Source organism: Narcine bancroftii, chromosome 10, assembly GCF_036971445.1.
Source record: "Narcine bancroftii isolate sNarBan1 chromosome 10, sNarBan1.hap1, whole genome shotgun sequence".
Taxonomy (NCBI): Eukaryota; Metazoa; Chordata; class Chondrichthyes; order Torpediniformes; family Narcinidae; genus Narcine; species Narcine bancroftii.
Window position 1 is genome coordinate 76,971,678 of NC_091478.1, and position 21,209 is coordinate 76,992,886.

The window sequence follows — 21,209 nt, forward strand, 5'->3', positions numbered from 1 at the left end:
ATTTGCATCACCCTCTAATGTTAGGTATTGTTCCAATTTGTCTTGTATTGTTGAATAATTAATGCAAATATCAATTAGAGAATTATAACAGCATGTCAATAATTTTTTTTAAAATCCTTGAATTAGGTAAATCCACCAAGATATAGCATTGGGATTTAAACAAGGCTGTACAAGATACACATCTCCTGAATATGTAACTCAATGGGCTTCCTAACTTTAGGAATTTATTGATAATAAGGTAGAGCACATTATTTCCAGCCGTAAAAAATATTGGCAATTACCTTGATGAAGGGCTCAAGCCCAAAACATTGGTTATGTATTTTTACCTTTGCTAATATAACGGAAACTGTTTAACCTGCTTTGTGTTTTTACTTCAACCAAGGTGTTTGCAGATTTTCGTGTTTTACTTCTGGATCTCTTTACAGATTGTTAACCATCTTGAGATGCAAAAACTTTGTCAATATCCATGATTAAGTAAACCCCATTAACAGAGTTCATCTTGCAAATAAAAAATAATTGTAATTTCAAGGCATACTGTGTAAAGTGTGTTCAATGTGAAATTTTCAAGTTCAAATGATGATGTAATAGTTTAGTCTTTGGATAGCTGAAAATTAAACACATCTATTCAGGACATTACATAAAAGGGTTTGTAAATAATAACTGCAAAAGGCCACGTCAATCAGAATAATATTTTAAGCGACATTTTAAGTAACAACATCCCGAGTTTTTTTTTTATACATTTGCCAACATGTATATACAGTACATCTCCACCAGTTGCTTGAAATTTGTATTTATTTTCAATATTATGGTTCTAAAATAACTATTGTATATTTTGGCGTACAAGTCGAGTCGTGAAACCCAAAAAACCTCTCAAAAAATGGGGGTTGACTCATTTACTGGATATACTTTTGAAACCTTAAATTCAGTTCAAAACCCACTCTGCGCTGATCCAGCGTACAAGTTGACCCTTGAAAAACCAAAAAAAACCCAACTGCGACAGATTTTCATTGAGATTTTTATTGAAAACACAATTAGCATCTTTCAAAAATCGCTATCACTGTCTGTAAACAACACATTTAGAATCCTCCCAAATTCACTCTTGCTATTATTGTCTGAAGCAAAGATGGCGGCAAGCACATCCATACTCTCACTGTTTAAACAGCCATCACATGGGTCCCAGTCTGTATCTGATGAAGCGGATTCAGTTTCGTCGTCGGTGTCCCACAATAAATAATTTTCTGTGCCATCAATTGCACAAGAGATACCACACTTTTTAAATGATTTATCAGTCTCTAACTTTGTCTTATGCCTTGATGCAGATCAAGTGATGCAGTACGCATTGTCCTGCCTTTTGTAAATGATTTTTCTGCACTCGGCATCCATGTATTCCATACCTTGCGCACAGAGTCTTTGAATGGCTTATTCAAGCAGACATCGAGAGGTTGCAATATAGATGTCAAACCACCTGGGCTAACCACCATGCATTATATAGTGCTTAACTATTTTTAGTGTTCTCAGTTAAGTGGCTACGAAACCTATCCGAGACCAACAAACTCTGTTCTTTGCATAAACTGCCTGTTCCACATATAGTTTTACACCATTTTCATCCAGCCATAATTTTTCATGAAAATGTACAAAAATACCTGCTGGGAATTTCATTTTTGGTTTAATTTTGCGCTTAAAGGTTACCATGGGTCTTAATTTTGTCCTGTCGGCCATGCACGATAATACCAGGATAAACCTGGTCCTTTCATGGCCTGTACTTCTGGTTTGCAGTTTTAACACCTTTCCATTCCACTGTTCTATTGCCCATCATGTCAAAATTCTTGGGGGTTTCGTCCATGTTTCCGTATAATAAACTGGTGAAAACTTGCAACTTTATGATGAAGATCTTTTGGTAGTTTCTGTGCAATTTTTTGTTTTTTTGGTGTAAAACCAAATTTTTCCTGTTCATGAAATGATTACACCAGCCGACTGTAGCCTCAACATCATCACTGAGGCCTGGGTGTGACTTGGGCCTCTACAGTTTAAATGTTATTTTATTTCGGGTGACTATGTAGCAATCTTGCCTGTGTTCACGTTCTTCAATGCGATTTTCCAGCTCTGGCCAACGAGTGATTCCTTTTCTCAACAAACATTGCCTTTTTGATATGTTTCTTAGAATCTTCTTTCTTCCTCCAATCTCTTTGCAACTTCTCATGCACGCCAAATTTTCTTTCAGCAGTGCAGTTGTTGGTTTTCTTGACCATTTCTATCACTTTCAACTTAAAGCTCGCTTCATATATTCATCACGTGCTGCGTTGTGTTGATGGACCCTCCATGATAGCAATTACCTCCAGCCAACGCCCAGATCATCAATCTGCGTGATCCGTTTGGGGGTGGGGGTGGGGGGGGGGGGGGTGTCAACATAGCACAATGCCATCTCAGGCATTGTGAGCTTTGGTGGTCGACTTTTACGCTGGTCAATGGGCCTCCTTAGGCAGCCAGAAAATTGGGGTTGACTTGTATGCAGGATATACCATAAAACCCTTAAAATGAGGCTGAAGGGGGTCAACTTATACGCCAAAATATGTGGTACACCCCCCTCCCCCAAAGTTATAACATATTGTGAACCATAAAGACACAACCAAAAAGTTACAGTGTCATACAAAGGACAACTTATGGTTCAGTAAAACAAACATGAAACATTTTACAATGTTAAAAAGTATAAATTAGTGTTAATGATTTATAGGATAAACCAATGAAGATCATTTCCAAAAAGATATTTTATTGTGAACATTTTTGAAACATTATCCAAAACCGGGAACTTCCATATTCAAGATTAAAAAAAACAAATGTAAAATTTCAACAAGATCATAAATGATGAAAAATCATTGATAAACAAACTCTATTTTTAAAAAAAACTTTGTAAACTAACATGATGGATTCTATTTGCTGGGTGAAATTTCAAATAGTAACAGTCCAACACTAATTAGAAATATTCTGAAAATATACTTTGGATGCTTATCCAACATACGACAGTTGCATTCAACTCTAATCCTTGAGGTCAAATTTTCCAACCAAGTTTAATGGCCAAGGAACTTGGGAAAATGTTTCTAATTATTATTTGTTTGATGTATTTTGCTAACATTTCAATTATGTATCCTGTGTTGATTATTTAGCCTTTGCTGTTTCACATGTAACTATGCAGTAGCAAAGAGGACATTTATATACTTGCGTTTTTTTTTTGGATTAAACAGAGCAACATATAAAATGGGCCATCCAAATCAGGAAGGTCAAAGAAAAAAGTGATGTACCTTATGCACCTGTGGCTCCAAACTAATTTTCTTACCACAGATCAGGAAGACACAACCTAAAGTATTTCTTTATACAAAAGTTATGTCAATTAGTAACATACAGATGTGAATTGTATACTTATTACACAATCTTTACAGATGAGGGGAGCTCAATCAGCCATCGTCTGATTTAACTCAGAGGAGTCACCAGTCCTTGAAGCATCATCGTCAGTCTTCGAGCTCTTTTGCTCACATTATTGAGAGGCTCTGCCTGGTTGAACTGATAGAGTTTCTGTCTCACTTGATTTAATACAGACCCCATATGATCCCTCGCAACTGGGTCTGTGTGATCTAGGTTCATAACTGCATCTTCCAGATAACTGAAATGAAAGTAAAAATTGTGTAGAAACAGAAAATAGGAGGCATTTTAGCCAAGTCAAACCTGTTCTGCCATTCATCATTCAGTAAAACCTCCAGTATTCAGCACCTATGGGGATTGGTAGATAAATTAATTTTCAGGGTGCTTGAGGATGCAAGTTGCGTGATCGATGAACGGCAAAGCACACCAATTTCAAGCTTCTATATCTTTTACCTATTTATTTTTTGCAATTTCTTTTTGCCTGTTGCTTGAATTCCAGATACAAGGGGTTTTACTGTATTCACAACTGATCTTCTCCCTGAAGATCAAATTCCTGCTTTCTCCCATACTCTTTCATGTTATATTCAAAAATATAGATACCTCCTAAAGTATAATCAGTGACTTAGCCTTCCATCACCTTTGATGATGGTCAATTCCACGGGTTCTTCCAAATGAATGAAGAAATTTCTCTTCAAACTGACTTGCACCATCACCTGACATTATGACCACTTGTTCTCCCCTTACTCCAGCCCACACAGGAAACTTTGTCCCCAAATCCACTCTGTCTAGCCATGAACTCTCAATGTTAATAGGACATTTTTCCCACATAGAAAATTTGTAAAACCAGCAACTGAAGGCCAAGGTTCGAACAATGAACTTGCATTTATTTATAATTTCCCTTTCACAAAATGTCAGAATGTTGAAACAGTGATTCTCGCCATTGATCTGGTCCTGAGATACAGTCACTGTATATGGAATATGTAAAAAAAAATCAACATAATTTACACACAGCAAGGCCCCATATTGATATTTTCTATTAAGTGGCTCCGATTGATGAATGATGGGCAGATCATTATTTCTACACATTTATTCCAGAGACTAGATGCATCTTGTTTTAATATCTTGTACAAAAGCTGGGTTTTATTTTTAACCATGCAGCATTGAACCAAAGTGTTATGGTAGAATGCTTCTTCAAATCCTGAGGACTGTTATCACTATGCAAGATGCCTTCCTTGAAGCACAATAAACATTCTAATAAAAAGGATCACTCAAAACATTAATCCTTTTTGGTCCAATGTTAATTGACAACTTAATAAATTCTGAATTTGAGTCCTTTAGCTCTTGCGCACTAATTTTTCCTCCTTTTTTTTTTGCACCTTACCTGAGTTTTAATTCTGTGCGAGAGTTGAAGTCAGTGGAGAGCTGCTGAATAAGTGAAAGCAAAACTGGCTGAGTGAGGGGACAGGGATGCTGGCCAAAGACCATTTGAGAATCCACAGTTTCACAGACGTAGAGTACCAGGTTGAGGTCAGCTGCTGTCAAAGCCTGAAGACAGAAAATAAAAGAGTTAATGTAGCCAACAAAAACTAAATTTATCGCAAAAACAAAAGCAAGTGTTTTCTGTTCAAATCATTGCATTTTTACTGATTGCTTGCTGAGACTGTCCAAAAATCAGATCAATAATTTGAGCAACACAAATGACCAGTTCTGCAAATCTTTATAAAGGAATCTTCTCAAATCATCCTCAACTATGATCCTTTACACTGTTAAGAAGCCTGCCATCATACTGTTGTTAGTACTGGGTTGCAACAAGAGGAAATTCAACAGATCATTACATTAAATGTCCAATTCATATCGTAACATAACTCTAGTACTATCAGCACAAATCATTCAAAAATTCTTGTGCAAAACCTGTTTTTCAAACTTTTGTGACCCAGAATCTCACATACCTATATTGTAAAGTCCAATTGTTATTTTCTAAAAATATATTTGGCATTTAAAAATCTAAAAGAAAAATTTGGTTCCCTGGTATTGTTTGGTGGCTGCTACCTTTACTTTCATCGATCATTTTAAAAATATCTACTCAGAGCCGACAAAGGCTTCTCCTGAATTGAAACATTATCCATTTCAAATGTCCTTGTTTTGACGTTAATTATTTGTCTATTCCTACATGGACAGGGTATATTATCGCTTTCAGATTAGGGTCACAGTACAGAAACCAGCCCTTTATCCTACCATTCCATGTAGAATATCAAGTTCAAATTTATGTCACCATTGAAAATGCAGTGATCAGAGTAGGGCATCACATGCATAGTACACGTCAGGCAGTACAAAAATACAGAGATTCAAGATTGATAGGTTGGAATGTAGTAAAGGCAATTATTTTATTTTGAGGTTCATTCAGGGGCCCGATGAGTAGGAAAGATCTCACACTTGTGAATTTTCTTGCTGACAGGAAGGGGGTGAAGAGAGTTTGGCCAGGGTGCAATGAAACTTTTAACATGTTTGCTGCTTTCCCAAGGGCAGAAGCAGTGATAGATGGTGTTGTTGGAGGAGGGGGTTAGTTGACTGTAGCTACACTCACAACCCTCTGCCATTTTTAGGCGGTCATGGCTGGAGCAGTTCCTGTATCGCGTAGCAATGCGCCCTGATAAAATGCTTTCAATGGTGTATCAGTAGAAAGACAAGAAATAGGAGCAGAAGGAGGGCCATCCAGCCTGCTCCACCATTCAATGTGATCATGTCTGATCTGATGATAGGCTCAACTTCCTCTATCTAATTCCCCACCCCTCCCCATAACCCTCAATTTCCCTACTCTGTAAAAATCTATCCAAAAATTATGGTAATTAATGTAAATTCTAAAATTTTGCAACATTAGAATCAATGATTCCATGAAGGACTTTTAATACCAACCTATATCAGCCTAAGCCAATAAATATCAAAACCAAATTAATCTGCACCAGTATTGATATCACAAGAAATTAAACTTCACAAGCATTTTCTGGAATTATTTTTTACAATAAGCCTTAAAAATTAAGCAGATGTACTAGATAAACACTTTGTACTTAATGAAGACTTCTGCAATTGTGAACAGAACTGGACCAAATAACATCTCAAGGAATAGGGATAAGTGCTTGACTGAAATAGATCCACATGGCATATCAATCTTAAAGGAATGGTAGAGGTTTGATGTAAAGATTAAATCTAATAAATAAGGAATACAAGGTATTTCATGAAACAAACCAGGTAAAATTTTTTTAAATCTCATGGAACTAGGTTTCTTTAATCTTCTACACATACCTGTTGAAAGGCTTGGTTAAGTTGTCCCTGTTGCAACAGCTGCAAGATGTGGGCCTGCTGTGATTGGAAATCCATGTGAGTTGATGGAATCGGGGTGCCAGCAGCTGACCGCATGGCCTGCATAATGCTAGAGGCAACGGCAGCTTGTTGCTCCTTCATTGCGAGGCCAACTTCACCTTTCACAATTCTCTGCACTTGAGTTAAAATTGATTCCTGCAAACTGTTGGAAATCATCATTAATATCATAAAGCAATTCTCATGAAGATATAAATTTGGAAAGGCCATGTAACTAACCTCAAAGCATTCTCTACAACAGTAGAGAATTATTCTCAAAACAGTATTTTCAGCAACTTGGTTGGTACAACTCAAAGTAGGATCACTGATATCTCGGTTTAATTGAAGCCTTGGTGCACCATGGCAATACATTTTAAACACAGCACTTAACAAGCAACTTAACTGGCCCTTTGCTACTCACTTCCCGACGATGATGTGAAGCTGATGCTGCATCTCTGAACGCATCCCATTCGTGATGGTAGCAGCAAGGTGATCTGTAGCATTCTGGATGTGATCAATCATTTGCTGTAGCTGATTGATCACTGGATCTCTGCTTTCTTGCTCATGGGCCTTCTTAGATTGAAGGTGGATCTCAAGTTGCTGGATATCTATGTGGGTAAAGTCGATTTTTCAAATGTAAATCTTGTGATTTATGAGTAAACTGAAAATTACATTTTTGATTTCAACATAAAATACTACAAATTTGCTTTCAATTCTTTCCTCCTAATGAAGCTTCTGATATGAACATTCGTTAAGATGACTGTCACCTGTATAGAGAAACTGGTCACCCTGTGTCAATTACTATTCTCTAGACTACCCATCTCTCTTGCCTGTAGTCTCAATACCATCTCTGATACAATTTGTCAATTCAAAGCCATCTCCTTTCATCCTTCGAACATTCATCCTCAATCTGAAAAAGTCTTTCTTTAAAAATACATCCTTCCCAGCCTTTATCACTTCTCGCCCTGTACCTCCGATACTCTCCATCCAGCAGAGCACTCCAATCCCTCATATCCAACCCTTCCTCTCAAGTTCATCAGACCACTCTACTCCCATCTCTCTATCCCCCTCCTCCCCTCTACCCCATTCCCCTCTCACCCTCCTTTCCTTCTGCTCCACCCCCTCCTCCTCCTCTCCGTCCATCCAACCCCCTCCCTTCCCTTCATTCCATTCATCTCCAACGTCAAAGGTGAGATTTTCCTCACACAGTCACAATGCGCACAAACGAGAATTGCTGGCAAGTTGTCCATGATAGGATCTGGCAGCCCTCCAACAGTGATTAGCACAACACAAAACAATTAAGCCCAAACTCTGAAACGAATCCGAATGTTCCTGCTCAGTGTTGCTTCAATTCCAGTCAGCCCTTTATTTTTGCCATGCAATACAAACAAGACTTCATTACCACTGTTGTAAGTTTCAATGTACATATAAAGAACATTACGGAGAAAAGTAACACTTACATTCCTGAGTTCCTTGTTTGAAGCTGTCATTTATTTGCTGGAACATTGACTGACACGCTTTTTCAAACACTGGTACAACTATACTCTGAAATGCCTCTTTGTACGTCGTTTGTATTGGTCCTTGCAAAGCATCAGATGCAGCTCTTCCAATGCTCTCTGCAGTGTTCTGCAATCACAAGCAAGGAAATAAAGTTAACCAGATGCTTCTAAATTGGGAGGGGAAAAAAAACAAACATGCAAATACAATTTTAAATAAGGAAAATGTAGCAGCTTTCTGTATGGTTGGGCTCCAGCATATTGTTTTAGCACATGAAACCACATTTCAGTCAAGCAATGAAGGGAGCTTTTAGTACAGGTCCTGCCTTCTTTCTCACCAGAAGAAATTAATCCAAGAAGTAATTAACCTCAAGTCACTCAGCATCGCATTAGAACTGTAGACACCCGCCACCTCTCTCCTCCTCCTTCCCCCAACCAGAAACATGAAAGCCAATGGCCAAGATCCAGATCTCATTCAGAATTATACTGTACTCGAGGGACTGGAAATAAATTGGAACAGATGCAATATAAACTTCATAAGGATGATTGATTAAAATAAAGCATTACTTCTTAAATCATTGCTTCTTAAATCAATATTTGTATATAATTTTGCTTTGATATTTAAAGTGTCAATACACAAAATATTGAAAAAATGGAAAGAGTAACCTTGACAAAAGGTTTCTACCTATACAACATTTTACACAAGAAAGTAATAAATAGGATAAGAGTTGGCCATCTGGCCCGTCGAGCCTGCTCTGCCTGATCTCATGACAGGCTCATTTCCACCTACCTGCCTTTTCCCCATATCCCTTAATTCCCCTACTATGTAAAAAAATTTATCCAACCTTGTTTTAAATACATTTACTGAAGTAGTCTCAATGGGCAGAGAATTTCATAGTTTAGCTACCCGCTGGGAAAAGCAGTTTCTCCTCATCTGTGTTCTAAATCTACCTCAAATCTCCCTAGTTCTAGTCTCTCTACCTACCTATATTTTATCTGTGCCTTTTATAATTTTAAACATTTATACAAGATCCCCTCTCATTCTTCTAAATTCCAGTGAGTACAATTACAGACAACTCAATCTCTCCTCATAAGCTAACCTCCCTCATCTCTGGAATCAACCTGGTGAACCTCCTCTGCATCACCTCCAAAGATAATACATTCTTCTTCAAGTAAGGAGACCAGAACTGCATGTAGTATTCCAGATGCGGCCTCACCAATATCTTGTACAGTTGCAGCAGAACTTTCTTGCTCCTAAATTCAATCCCTCTAGCAATGAAGGCCAGCATTCCATTAGCCTTTTTGATAGCCTGCTGCACATGCAAATCAAGCTTTTGCGATTCACGCACAAGCACTCCCAAATTCTTCTGCACAGTAGAATGCTGCAATCACTTGCCATTTAAATTATAATCTAATCTTCTATTTTCCTTCCAAAGTGGATAATGTCACATTGACCAACGTTGTACTCCATCTGCAAGACCCATGCCCACTCATTTATCTACATCTCTGGGCAGTCTCTCTGTATCCTCTGCACAATATGCTTTTCCACTCAGAGTCATGAGCAGACTTAGATACACTACGCTCTCTTCCAGATCATTAATGTATATAGTGAACAGTTGCTGGCCCAGCACCGACCTCTGCAGCACACCTTTCACCACGATTGCCAACCAGGAAAACACCCCTGTATCCCAACTCTCTGCTTTTTATTGGTTGACTAATCCTTCATTTATGTCAATATATCACCTCAACTTCATGCATCCTTATCTTATGTATTTTCAGAAGGTGTTTGATAAGGTGATGCAGAAAAGACATGCACCTCTTCCGGAAATCCAAATAAACAACAGTCATCTGCTCGTTATATCCTCAAAGAACTCCAGTAAGTTTGTTAAACAGGACCTGCCTTTGTTGAATCCATGCTGCATATCTGATGGATCCATTTCGCTCCAGGAGCCTCGCTATTGCTTCTTGAATGATAGCTTCAAGCATTTTCACAACTCCAAATGTTAAACTAACTAACCTGCCTTTTGCAAACACCATTTTTTTTTAATACTGGTGTGACATTTGCATCTTCATATCAGCCAGGACCTGCCCAGAGAATTTTGGTAAATTATTACCAAAGCCTCCACTATAACTTCTGCCGTTTCTTTCACCACCCTAGCATGTAATCCATCAACTTTTTCACCCTCAAGTTTGCTCAGTAACGTCCTTTAAGAATTCTATTCCTGACTAAGGTTTGAACTTGACAGTTTTCGATGAAGAGCTTTGACCACTCAGAGGCAGGCCAGATGCTCCCATTGGATTAACTGCTGCAGTGAAATGAATGAATGCATAGCAAGTAGTTTCCAAAGAAGAAACAATACACTTGGTGTCTGCCTTGTTTAAAAAAAATCCCTAATACTGGGTGACATTGACCATGGAGAAGTCACTGATCTGGACACCCTAAAGAGGGATAGTAACTGATAATGGGAAAGAAATCCCACAGGAAAGGAAAGCAAATATAATGGGTACAACATAGAAAACATGATTGGGATGTGGCAAATATGAAGAATTAGATGATCTGAATAATTTTAAAAATAAATTTTTTAATCAACATCAAATTATAGAAGGCTATCTGAAATTGCGAATATTTTTGATGTTCAAATTTCTTACCTTAGATTTTACCATTTTTGTTACATTTTCCTTTAATATTCCTTCAATTGCTGCAAGCTTGGTTGCAATCTGATTATTCAACTGACCAGACACTGGCTCCAAACTTTTGGAAATAGCTTTGAAAAAGATTGAATAATTTTAAGTTAACGCCTCTTCAAAATACATTTTAATGCATTTCATTCATTCTTTGCATTATTAAAGATGCAAGTGTTATCCTTACAACTCAGTGCTCCCTTCTTGGCAAATCCACAGTTAAATAATAACTAGCACATGGACCAATTTTTCAAAGCTAAGCACTGTCAATCTGGGTTAAAGAGAATTTATTTATAAGGCAAACTGCAATACTCAGAGAAAATAAAATCAAGTAGTTTAAAACTATTACATTTTAAATATCAACATATAACCATGGTAACAAACCCTTTCTGAGGGCTTGTGCTGCTCCAATTACACCTAATTAACCTACAACCCCACCCTCGGTACATTGTAAAGTATGGGAGGAAACCAGAGTCCCCGGGAAAACCCACGCATACATGGGGAGGATATACAAACTCCTTACAAACAGTGAGGGATTCAAACCCCAGTCCTGATCGCTGGCGCTCTACCATTGTTGCACTAACCCGACGCCAACCATGCCGCCCAATTCCTAACATTGCCGGAGTTAAATAAAATTCTGGGATTTAGTAAAAAAGTGAGCCTCAGCTATAAAAACCATGAAATTGCTTGATTGTTATAAAAATCAATCTGGTTCACTAATGTCCTGACACAACCTAGCCTATATGTGACTCCTGACCCAGGACAATTAGGAATGGATAATATTGTCAGCAATACTCCCAAAGAGATACAAATCAAAAGATGGAATTACAGATAAAGCAAGAGGCAAGTCATTTAAGTAACAAACTTGGAATTGCATTTATAGCAAAAATCTGGGCATTCACCAAAAACAAAATAGATTGAAGTTGCTCTCTTACATTGCTTTATACAATAATTCTTTCCCCATATTTTAAATAATTTTGAATCAGTGTGCTAACAGCAATATTTTTACAGAAACAAATTGCCTACTAAAATAAATTTCATGAATTGCTCTGAAAGCAGCCTGAAAATCAATTGTCGAAATTGATTTCTTTCGTCTGATCATGCAACGTATTACAGATAGACCTTCAGTATACTCCATATGTTTAAAAAAATAGTTCCAACAGCTTTTATCACTATCCAACCATCTCAAAGATTGCTTCTGTTGTTACAACACTTGGATTTTTTGCTGTCATCATAACATGTTCTTCCTAAATAGATTTCAATTTCTATTAAATATTCCGTTTTAAGAATTTGTTCATGGATGAATCCAGTTATAAAAAATTGTGAATGAAAATGCCCCCTAAGTAAAGGGTAGAAAATTGCAGTAAAATCAGACTCAAGCTATGTTCTAGAAGACACTCAACATTGGAGTGCAAGGAGGGAAACTGCAGGAAATAGTAGGTGGCAAGTTTGAGATTTTGTGATGCCTACATGCATAAACGTTGGCAGTTTAGCACATAATTGGCAGCAGTGCTCACTAAACTTTGGCACATTAACTGGTTTTTTTTGCCCACCTCTGTAGCTGCTGCCTGATTTGTGAACCCTATTTTTGTTTTGAACATCCACATTATTTTGCTTGTGGAGAACTGCAGAATATTTAGACGTACGTACAGCACACTAACAGACTAATTTGGACCACGAACCCGTGCCACCCAATTAACCTAGACCCCAAGTACGTTTTTGAATGGTGGGAGAATACCAGAGCCTCTGGGGAAAACCCACACAGACACACAGTACAAACTCCTTACAGACAGTGTGGGATTCGAACCCCCAGTTCCATTCACTGGCACTGTAAAGGCATTGCGCTAACCGCTACCCTAACTGTCCTGCCCAAAATTTAATGAAAAGTGATTGAATTGTTCCCCCATGGCAAAATCCAGAGCAGTTTAAAGCCTATGCTCACATTGTGGTAAGCTTTTCTTCATCTCATCTCGAACAGTTTTTTCAATACGATTACTGATAGAATTTGCTAAAGTCTGGCATAGCTGTTGAGACATCTGTTCCTGAAACTGCCCATTTCTTTCACGTCCTTCTGCCAGGATTCTATCTGTTCGTCTCTCTGAAGGTTTGAGAGTCAAGGCAAATTATTTAAAATCACATGGATTATGAATGAAAAAATACAGCAATTTTACATTTTTATATCACTAAATGGGCTCCATGGCTTGAAAGTTAATAATTCAAAAAAATTATTTTTAATAAAACAGAAAAATGATTCAAATTTGCTGTTTAAGTGTTAATACTCAATACAGAAAACTTGCTTAGCTTATTGATGCTACTTTAACCTAAATAAAAAGCCATCTTTGTTAAAGTTGATACGTGCAAGAAAAGGAAAATTACAAAAGATTTTAAACATCGCAAATAATTAAGTCAAAAGATCAAAGACCAAACACTGCAGCATTACTTGGATTTATAAGTCTACAGCTAGGGATGAATACAAAAGCGGCATCCTGTTGTGCATTAAAACAATCATATGATCAAGATAGCACCCCCCTCCTCACCCCATCCAAAATTAGAAGGACTGCAATATTATTTTCATAAGACTATTTTGGAACTATCAAAACTCACTATGCATATCACGAATAAAATTTGCAAATAATGACTCTTTTTCCCTGAGATTCCCTTGTTAACTCAGCCTGTGACATCACAAGCACCAGTCTTCACTCAATCAAGAGCATCTACAAGAGGCCGTGTCTTAAGAAAGCAGTCTCTACCCGCAAGGACCCCTACCACCTCAGAACATGCCATCTTCACGCTAGTACCATCGGGATAAAGGTACAGGAGCCTCAAGACGAACACTCAGCAGCATAAGGACAGTTTCTTCCCCACTGCCATCAGATTCTTGAATAATCAATGTACCAAAGACACTGCCTTACTTTGACTTTTCATGCACTATTTTTATATATATTTTTTGTAAGGTAGTTTACATAAATGTTTGCCCTATGATACTGCCACAAAACAACAAAGTTATGACTTGTTCACGACAAATTGTGATTCTGTCTGGATTAAGGATGACTTGTTTCACTCCTGTTTTATGGCTACTGAGGATAATGTGGGAACTGCAGGTTCTCCACAGAAGAGGAAAAAGATGGGATGTTTGCAGGATGCCACACTCCTTTCACACTTACACAGGCTACTATGTGCTCCGGATACATGGACGCGAGGTACTCAGTACTATCTAAAATACTGCTCCTCCACTTTGAGCAGTCATGAGCCAGAGGTTCCCAGGAATCTGAGAGGATTTTTATACTTCTGCACAGAAGTCTTGAGCATTCTTGAGACTTAATTGACTGTTTTGAATCTCCTCCCACAGAGAGATCCAAATAGTGTGTTTCTGGAAGATGGAGCTGGATATTACTGTTTTAGGACGATCTGTCAAAGTTTTGGTGGGAACTGCTATGCATATTGCACATGGCGACAGGAGCAATAAACGTTTAAGATGGTGGACAAGCAGGTGCTTTGTATTGGAAAGTGCCAGGGTTCTTTGGAACTATTTACTCTTAAAACAAGGTAGTATTTCAGTCAATGTAGCACCAAGGAGAACAAGCCAAGTTTGTTCCAATTGGTACAGAGTTACCAGGCTTTGATTTGTTCTTGTAGTTATTACATTTCTGGCTGAAAGTAGCTCACTGTCACGATGACAGAATGTAATACAGGAATGTCACTGAGTATCATGGGGTGGAAGCTCATGGATGAAACTGAAGGCAGTTAGGCCAAGGAAAATGTTTAAGAAGCTCCCGCATTAACATTAATTAACAGCTGAATTAATGAACTGCAACAAGCAAATCTCCCTTTGTAGTAGGTTAATTACAAGCCATTGAAAGGTTCTGACCAAGCCCCAATAACTCTGACCATTGAAAGGTTCTGACCAAGCCCCAATAACTCTGACCATTGAAAGGTTCTGACCAAGCCCCAATAACTCTGACCATTGAAAGGTTCTGACCAAGCCCCAATAACTCTGACCATTGAAAGGTTCTGACCAAGCCCCAATAACTCTGACCATTGAAAGGTTCTGACCAAGCCCCAATAACTCTGACCATTGAAAGGTTCTGACCAAGCCCCAATAACTCTGACCATTGAAAGGTTCTGACCAAGCCCCAATAACTCTGACCATTGAAAGGTTCTGACCAAGCCCCAATAACTCTGACCATTGATAGGTTCTGACCAAGCCCCAATAACTCTGACCATTGAAAGGTTCTGACCAAGCCCCAATAACTCTGACCATTGAAAGGTTCTGACCAAGCCCCAATAACTCTGACCATTGAAAGGTTCTGACCAAGCCCCAATAACTCTGACCATTGAAAGGTTCTGACCAAGCCCCAATAACTCTGCTGGGCTCTTTGGTGCTACATCCATCAAATATTACTATGCTTTAACCCTTTGGACTCTGGCCATTTTTAACCTTTCAAAATATATACTCCAGACTAGGTCCATGGGTAAACAGTAGAAACAACAGTATGAACCACCTGACGGTTGGGTACAAAACCAGTCCCAGTAAATGGGGGCATGCAGCATACATGTTTGTTGGTAGTTCCCAAAAACAGGGACAGAGTCCAAAGGGTTAAAAAGTTATATATTTATGGAATACAACTTGTCTTTAAATCTGGAGGAAAGGGAAACAGATTTAAATGCAAATGATTAAACTTACAAAGCCATTACAGGTGAATCTTCCTCTGATATACTATTGATGGAATACAATAAATAAAATACCATGCCTTGGTCAGAACCATTTAAATCAGAGAAACCTGCATCTTAATATGTTTTACAATATAAACATTCATGATGAGGCGTAATCAATTGCATCTCTTATCTAATAGTTCAGTGCTTGTAACAACATCCAAATCCATTTAACTAAACATCAATGTATCATTAATAATGAATAAAGGATACGTTCTTGTTCTTGCTGCGTAACCATAATTCGCTCCACATGTCCCATAATTGAGCCCTGCACTGCATCCATGTGATTGGTGAGCCTCTGCACAAGTTCCAACTGATTCTGTCTCAATTCACAGAGCTCCCTCTGTTGACTACGCAGAAGAGACAGCAACTCCTCCTGTTGGTTTGAGCTGAACTGCTGCAAGGGAGTAAAGCAAATTCTGCAGTTAAAATTTATTTAAATAAAGATGAATTCAGACATGTACTAAATTACACCCAGTAATCTTGACGTGCTTTTCTTCTGACATTGCATGTAATTACTTTGTACAAATGGTCAAAACAGTTAGTTGGGCACCATGAAAATACAATAAGAACAATGATCAAGTTCCTTCCATACTTCTAGGGAGAAGCTAATCCTTGAAATTTAGGGAGAGATGAATCAGTATGTTAAGCAGAAAGTGATGCACAATTAATTAAGAACCCTTGTGCGCAAAAGGAGAATATGGGATAAGGATTGACATTTCAAAATAAATTGCCCAAGAACCATTTTAAAACTACGTGCAATTTGTATTAAATTGGCCGTGTTTAATGTATTTCAAGTAAATGCTATTCAGGTTGAAGATATTCTTGCCTGCCTTTCAAATTTAAAAAAAAACTTTCGCAAGTTAATCATAAGATCAATGGTCTACCAAAATATTAATTTAAAACCCATCAGATCTTTGACACAACCATGTAATCCATTGACCAACATCCAATTCTATTTAAATAAATCTACATTTAATAATACAAATCAAAATGTAATATTTGTTTGTTAGGTTCTTGTAAGTATTTAGCATTTCGATTTTAAATTTCACTCTGGTTTAGTTATATCCTTGAGTTTAATAGAACCACAAATATTCTAATGAGGAAAATACAAGAACATAATTTATGAGTGAGTTGAAATCATGCATAAAAACAATAGTATTAATGAATGTATCAACTTTATACATCACCTCTTCAAAAGAACTCAAAATTTTAATCATTTTCCCCAATGGTTTTAACTTCGTGGAAATTCACTCTGAATATAACTGAATGATCTACAACACCTCACCATGCATGGAGAAACACACAAATAATAACATTTCAGATGATTACTTTATAGAAATCAAAGATGTCACATTTGAATGCTGAAGCCAACATGAAGATCAAACAGCAGGAAACTGAATTAAGTGAACACTGTGTTCTCACCTATCACCATGAACATATGTATATAAAAAATAAATTGCAGGGGTTTTGCCAAAATACAGCCAACATTCATTCCAACATTATACTTTTTTATTAAAAAGTCTTAATTTCCCCTTTACATATTATTTCAAACTATTGGTTAATTTATTTTAACATGCATTCAATCCACTAAATAAATTTTGAAATTGAATTCACCAATAATGTGAAATGGTTGAAAATAATTTTCAAATACCAACCTGCTGTTCTGATCGTAGGAACTGTGTGTTCTCCCTGAAGTACAAAAGGGAAAATTAAACAAGAAAAACATTTCATTATATTTAAAATATGTTACACTTCAAAAAAATTAGTTAAAGCAAATCCGCTTGCACTTAGGTACATGAAGCAGAGACATCATAACCACATTTTAATCAACTCTGGCATGAGTGAGGATCAGTGGAAAGTGATCAGAAAAGGGAAAAAAAAAAGCATAGCTGACTTACCCATCGCTAATCAAATAGCACTGAAATAAGTTCTATACCTTAACCATATATCAAATGAAGTCAGTTTTCTGAAACCAGCAGCCATTTGAATCATATGGTTCAGAATCAAAATTTATTGTTTTGCGGCAGCAATCACAGTACAAATCTTGCTATAAAATTACATTTAAAAATAAATAAATTGGTGCAAAAACAAGAGAAAGTCTGTGGTTTATTGTCCATTCTGAAATCGTGCGTGCGTGCGTGCGTGCCTATAGTTTTTTGTCCAGTGTATTGGCATCTCCATACCAGACAGTGATGCAACCAATCAGAATTTCCTGTAGAAGTTTGTCTTTGGTGACATACTAAATCTCCCCAAACTCCTCACAAAGTATAGCTGGCAAACCTTCTTTGTGATGGTATCAACATGGAGACCCCAGTACAGATCAGAGATGTTGACAGCCAGAAACTTGAAGCTCTTGTCCCTTTTCACTGCTGACCCTCAATGAGGACTGGTTTGTGTTCTCCTGATATCCCCTTCCTGATGTTCACAATCAGCTCCTTAGTTTTGCTAGCATCAAGTGCAAGGTTGTCGTTGTGGCACCATTCAACTTGCCGATCTATCTCCCTCCTGTACACCTCCTCGTTGCCGTCTGTGATTCTGCCAATAACTGTGCTGTCATCAACAAATTTGTGGATGGCATTTGAATTATGCCTGGCCACACAGTCATGGGTGTACAATGGGCTAAGCACGCATCCTTGAATGCACTTGTGTTTTTTGTCAGTGTCGAGGAGATATTGTTTCCAATTAGCACTGACTGTGGTCTTCCGATAAGGAAATCAAGGATCCAGTTGCAGAGGGGAGTACAGAGGCCCATGTTTAGGAGCTTGTTGACTGCCACTGAGGATATGATGGTGTTAAAAGCTGATCCATAGTCAATGAAGAGTTGCCCGATGCTCTGTTTATCAACTATGTTATGAGAGTAATCAAATTTATTTTGTACTTCATTTCCAAATTTTGTTGTTTAAAAATACATTTATAAAAAACCTCAGCAGAAAGAATAGATTGAATTGAAACAGAATTTTCCAAGAAATTGTATTCTTTTTTAGTTTAACCATAGCACACTCTGCCTCAAAATTTCACAAAACGAAAGTTAGAGGCATTTAGATAGGTACATGAACATCCAGGAGATGAACATAGAACATTCCAGCACAGTACAGATGCCTCAACCCACGATGTTACGCCAACCTACTCAACACACTAAACTTTCCCTACCTCACACCCATAACCCTCTATTTTTCTTGTAACTATGTGCCTGTCTAAAAATCTTTTTAATGTACCTACTGTACCAGCCTCTACCACCACCACCACCCCTGGCATTGCATTCCAGGCACTCAAAACTGTGTTTAAAAATGTTTTAAAACTTGCACCTAACATCTCCCCTAAGTTTCCCCACCCCCTTACTTTGTACAGATGTCCTCAGTGTGCTTGCTACTCTTACCCTGGGAAAGAGGTGTTGGCTGTCCACCCTGTCTATATCTCTCATGATCTTGGAGACCTTTGTCAAGTCACCATTCATCCTTTTTTGCTCCAAATAGAAAAGCCCAAGCTCTGTTAACTTTGCCTCATAAGATATGTTCTTCAATCTTGGCATCATCCTCGTAAATCTCCTCTGCACCCTCTCCATAACTTTCACATCCTTCCTGTCATGAGGCAAGCAGAACTGAACACAGTATTCCAAGTGTTATCTAACAGAGTTTTATTGAGCTGCATCATTACATCACGACTAGAACTCAATCCCCCAACTAATGAAGCTCAGCATACCACAAGCTCACTCTTACCACATCAGACAAGGGCAAGTTGTTCATAAAAGTAAAAAGAATGTCTTTTATAGAAAATGGGATAAATCATGAAAGCTAGAAAGAATTACATCTGCTCACCTTAAAATGCAAACTTACATGCCTTTCCTGGTGGGGGGGGGGGGGGGGGGGGTGGGGAATTGCTACAACTTTTGATCACTAAAATGTGTGGTTAAAAAGGACACCCCATCCAATAGCACTTTAATAGTTTTTACTTCAAAGAAAGTCACCATTACTAATAAGCTTATATTTGGATGTGGAAAGAGCTTTACTTTAGGCATCCTTCACCATTCAACAGCAAACTGTGATTCATTAAATTCTGATCTTGGATATAGTGATCCAAATTATTAATACAAAGATTAAGACCATAAGATATAGAAGCAGAAGTAGGCCATTTGGCTCACTGAGTCTGCTCTGCCATGCCATCATGAACTGATCAATTCTCCACTCAGCCCCACTCCTATCTTCTCCCCATAACCATTGATTCTCTGACCATTCATATACCCATCAATCTCGTCCTTCAATAACTTGGCCTCCACAGCCACCCATGGTAGCAAATTCCAGAGGTTCACCACTCTCTGGCTAAAGAAATTCCTCCTCATCTCTATTTTAAATGGGCAGCCTTCAATCTTGAAGTTCTGCCCCTCATCCGAGACTCCTCTACAACTGAAGCAATTTGCAACTTTTACTCTGTCCAGGCCTTTCAACATTCAAAGTGCTTCTGTGAGGTCCACCTCATTCATCTGAACTGTACAAGTACAGTCCAAGAGCCGCCAAATGTTCTTCATATGCTAGTCCCTTCATTCCAAAAATAATTCTTGTGAATCTTCTCTGAACCTTGTCCAATGCGAGCACATCCTCTTAAATAAGGATCCCTGAACTGTAACCCATACTCTGAGTGAGGTCTTCCCAGTCTCTTATAAAGCCTCAACATCACATCCCTGCTCTTACATCTTATTCCTTTTGGTATAAATGCCAACATTGCATTCACCTTCTTCACCATCTCTCAACCTGGAGGTTAACCTTCAAAAGGTAAAGGTTCCATTATTGTCACGTAATACTATATTTAGAATGTAACCTACAGGAGATTCTTTAACTTTTGTCTACTGTAAGACAGACAGAGAGTCTCCACTTTGTCTAGCGTCCTTCACAGAAACCTTCAGCGCTTGGTGTTCCTAGGACAGTCTCCCCTCTGAGTTATGACTAGGCTTGAGCCTGCTTAGCTTCTGAGATAAGACAATCTCAGGGTAGGTGCATGAAGACTTCCAAGTCCCTTAGCACCGCCAAATTTTGAATTTTCTTCCCTTCCGAATAATAATCTTTCCTAATCCTTTGGCCAAAGTGCACGACCCAACACTTTCCGACATTGCCTTTAATTTGCCACTGCTTTGCCCAGCCTGTTTCCTCATCACTAACTGCCCTCCTTCTGTATCATCTGCAAATTTAAATGATAATCCAGTTCAGACCCATATAGAATCCTGTTTACTGCACCAACGTTGCATCCTATTTTTACTGGTGCTCAGATTTTGAACGGATGAATAAAAAGGTTCATACCCATCTTCTTTTTTGCCTTTTCTCTTCAATTTGGGAGAGGATCGTGGAGATAGTTTTGATTTCCAGTCTTTAACTGGAAGTCGATGAGAGGCAGTTTTTGGACCAAAGGTGCATGACGTGGACGCAAGACTTGCAACTTCTTCATCATGATCACTGCATTAACAAAAAAAAAAAAGGAAGAACAGGTAACATATTCTATTCACACCTTACCATAAAGATCAGGGGCATTTTAAAATTGAAAACACATCAATGTTGGAGG

At 38.0% G+C, this 21,209-nt stretch overlaps 1 protein-coding gene across 2 annotated transcripts in view; it reads right to left on the bottom strand.

Annotated features, from left to right (window-relative positions):
* Positions 1 to 671: 671 nt before the first annotated feature.
* edc4 (enhancer of mRNA decapping 4) overlaps positions 672 to 21,209 on the bottom strand; it is a 64,715-nt gene continuing 44,177 nt past the window's right edge. For both annotated transcript variants that reach the window (XM_069901462.1, XM_069901461.1), the window contains 10 exons: positions 20,951 to 21,103; positions 17,318 to 17,351; positions 15,873 to 16,056; positions 12,889 to 13,044; positions 10,914 to 11,029; positions 8,229 to 8,394; positions 7,190 to 7,376; positions 6,715 to 6,934; positions 4,796 to 4,959; positions 672 to 3,655 (listed from right to left, as the gene is read on the bottom strand). In XM_069901462.1, coding sequence (XP_069757563.1) covers positions 3,466 to 3,655; positions 4,796 to 4,959; positions 6,715 to 6,934; positions 7,190 to 7,376; positions 8,229 to 8,394; positions 10,914 to 11,029; positions 12,889 to 13,044; positions 15,873 to 16,056; positions 17,318 to 17,351; positions 20,951 to 21,103 — 1,570 coding nt within the window. In that variant the 3' untranslated portion in view covers positions 672 to 3,465. The remainder of the gene's footprint in view (positions 3,656 to 4,795; positions 4,960 to 6,714; positions 6,935 to 7,189; positions 7,377 to 8,228; positions 8,395 to 10,913; positions 11,030 to 12,888; positions 13,045 to 15,872; positions 16,057 to 17,317; positions 17,352 to 20,950; positions 21,104 to 21,209) is intronic.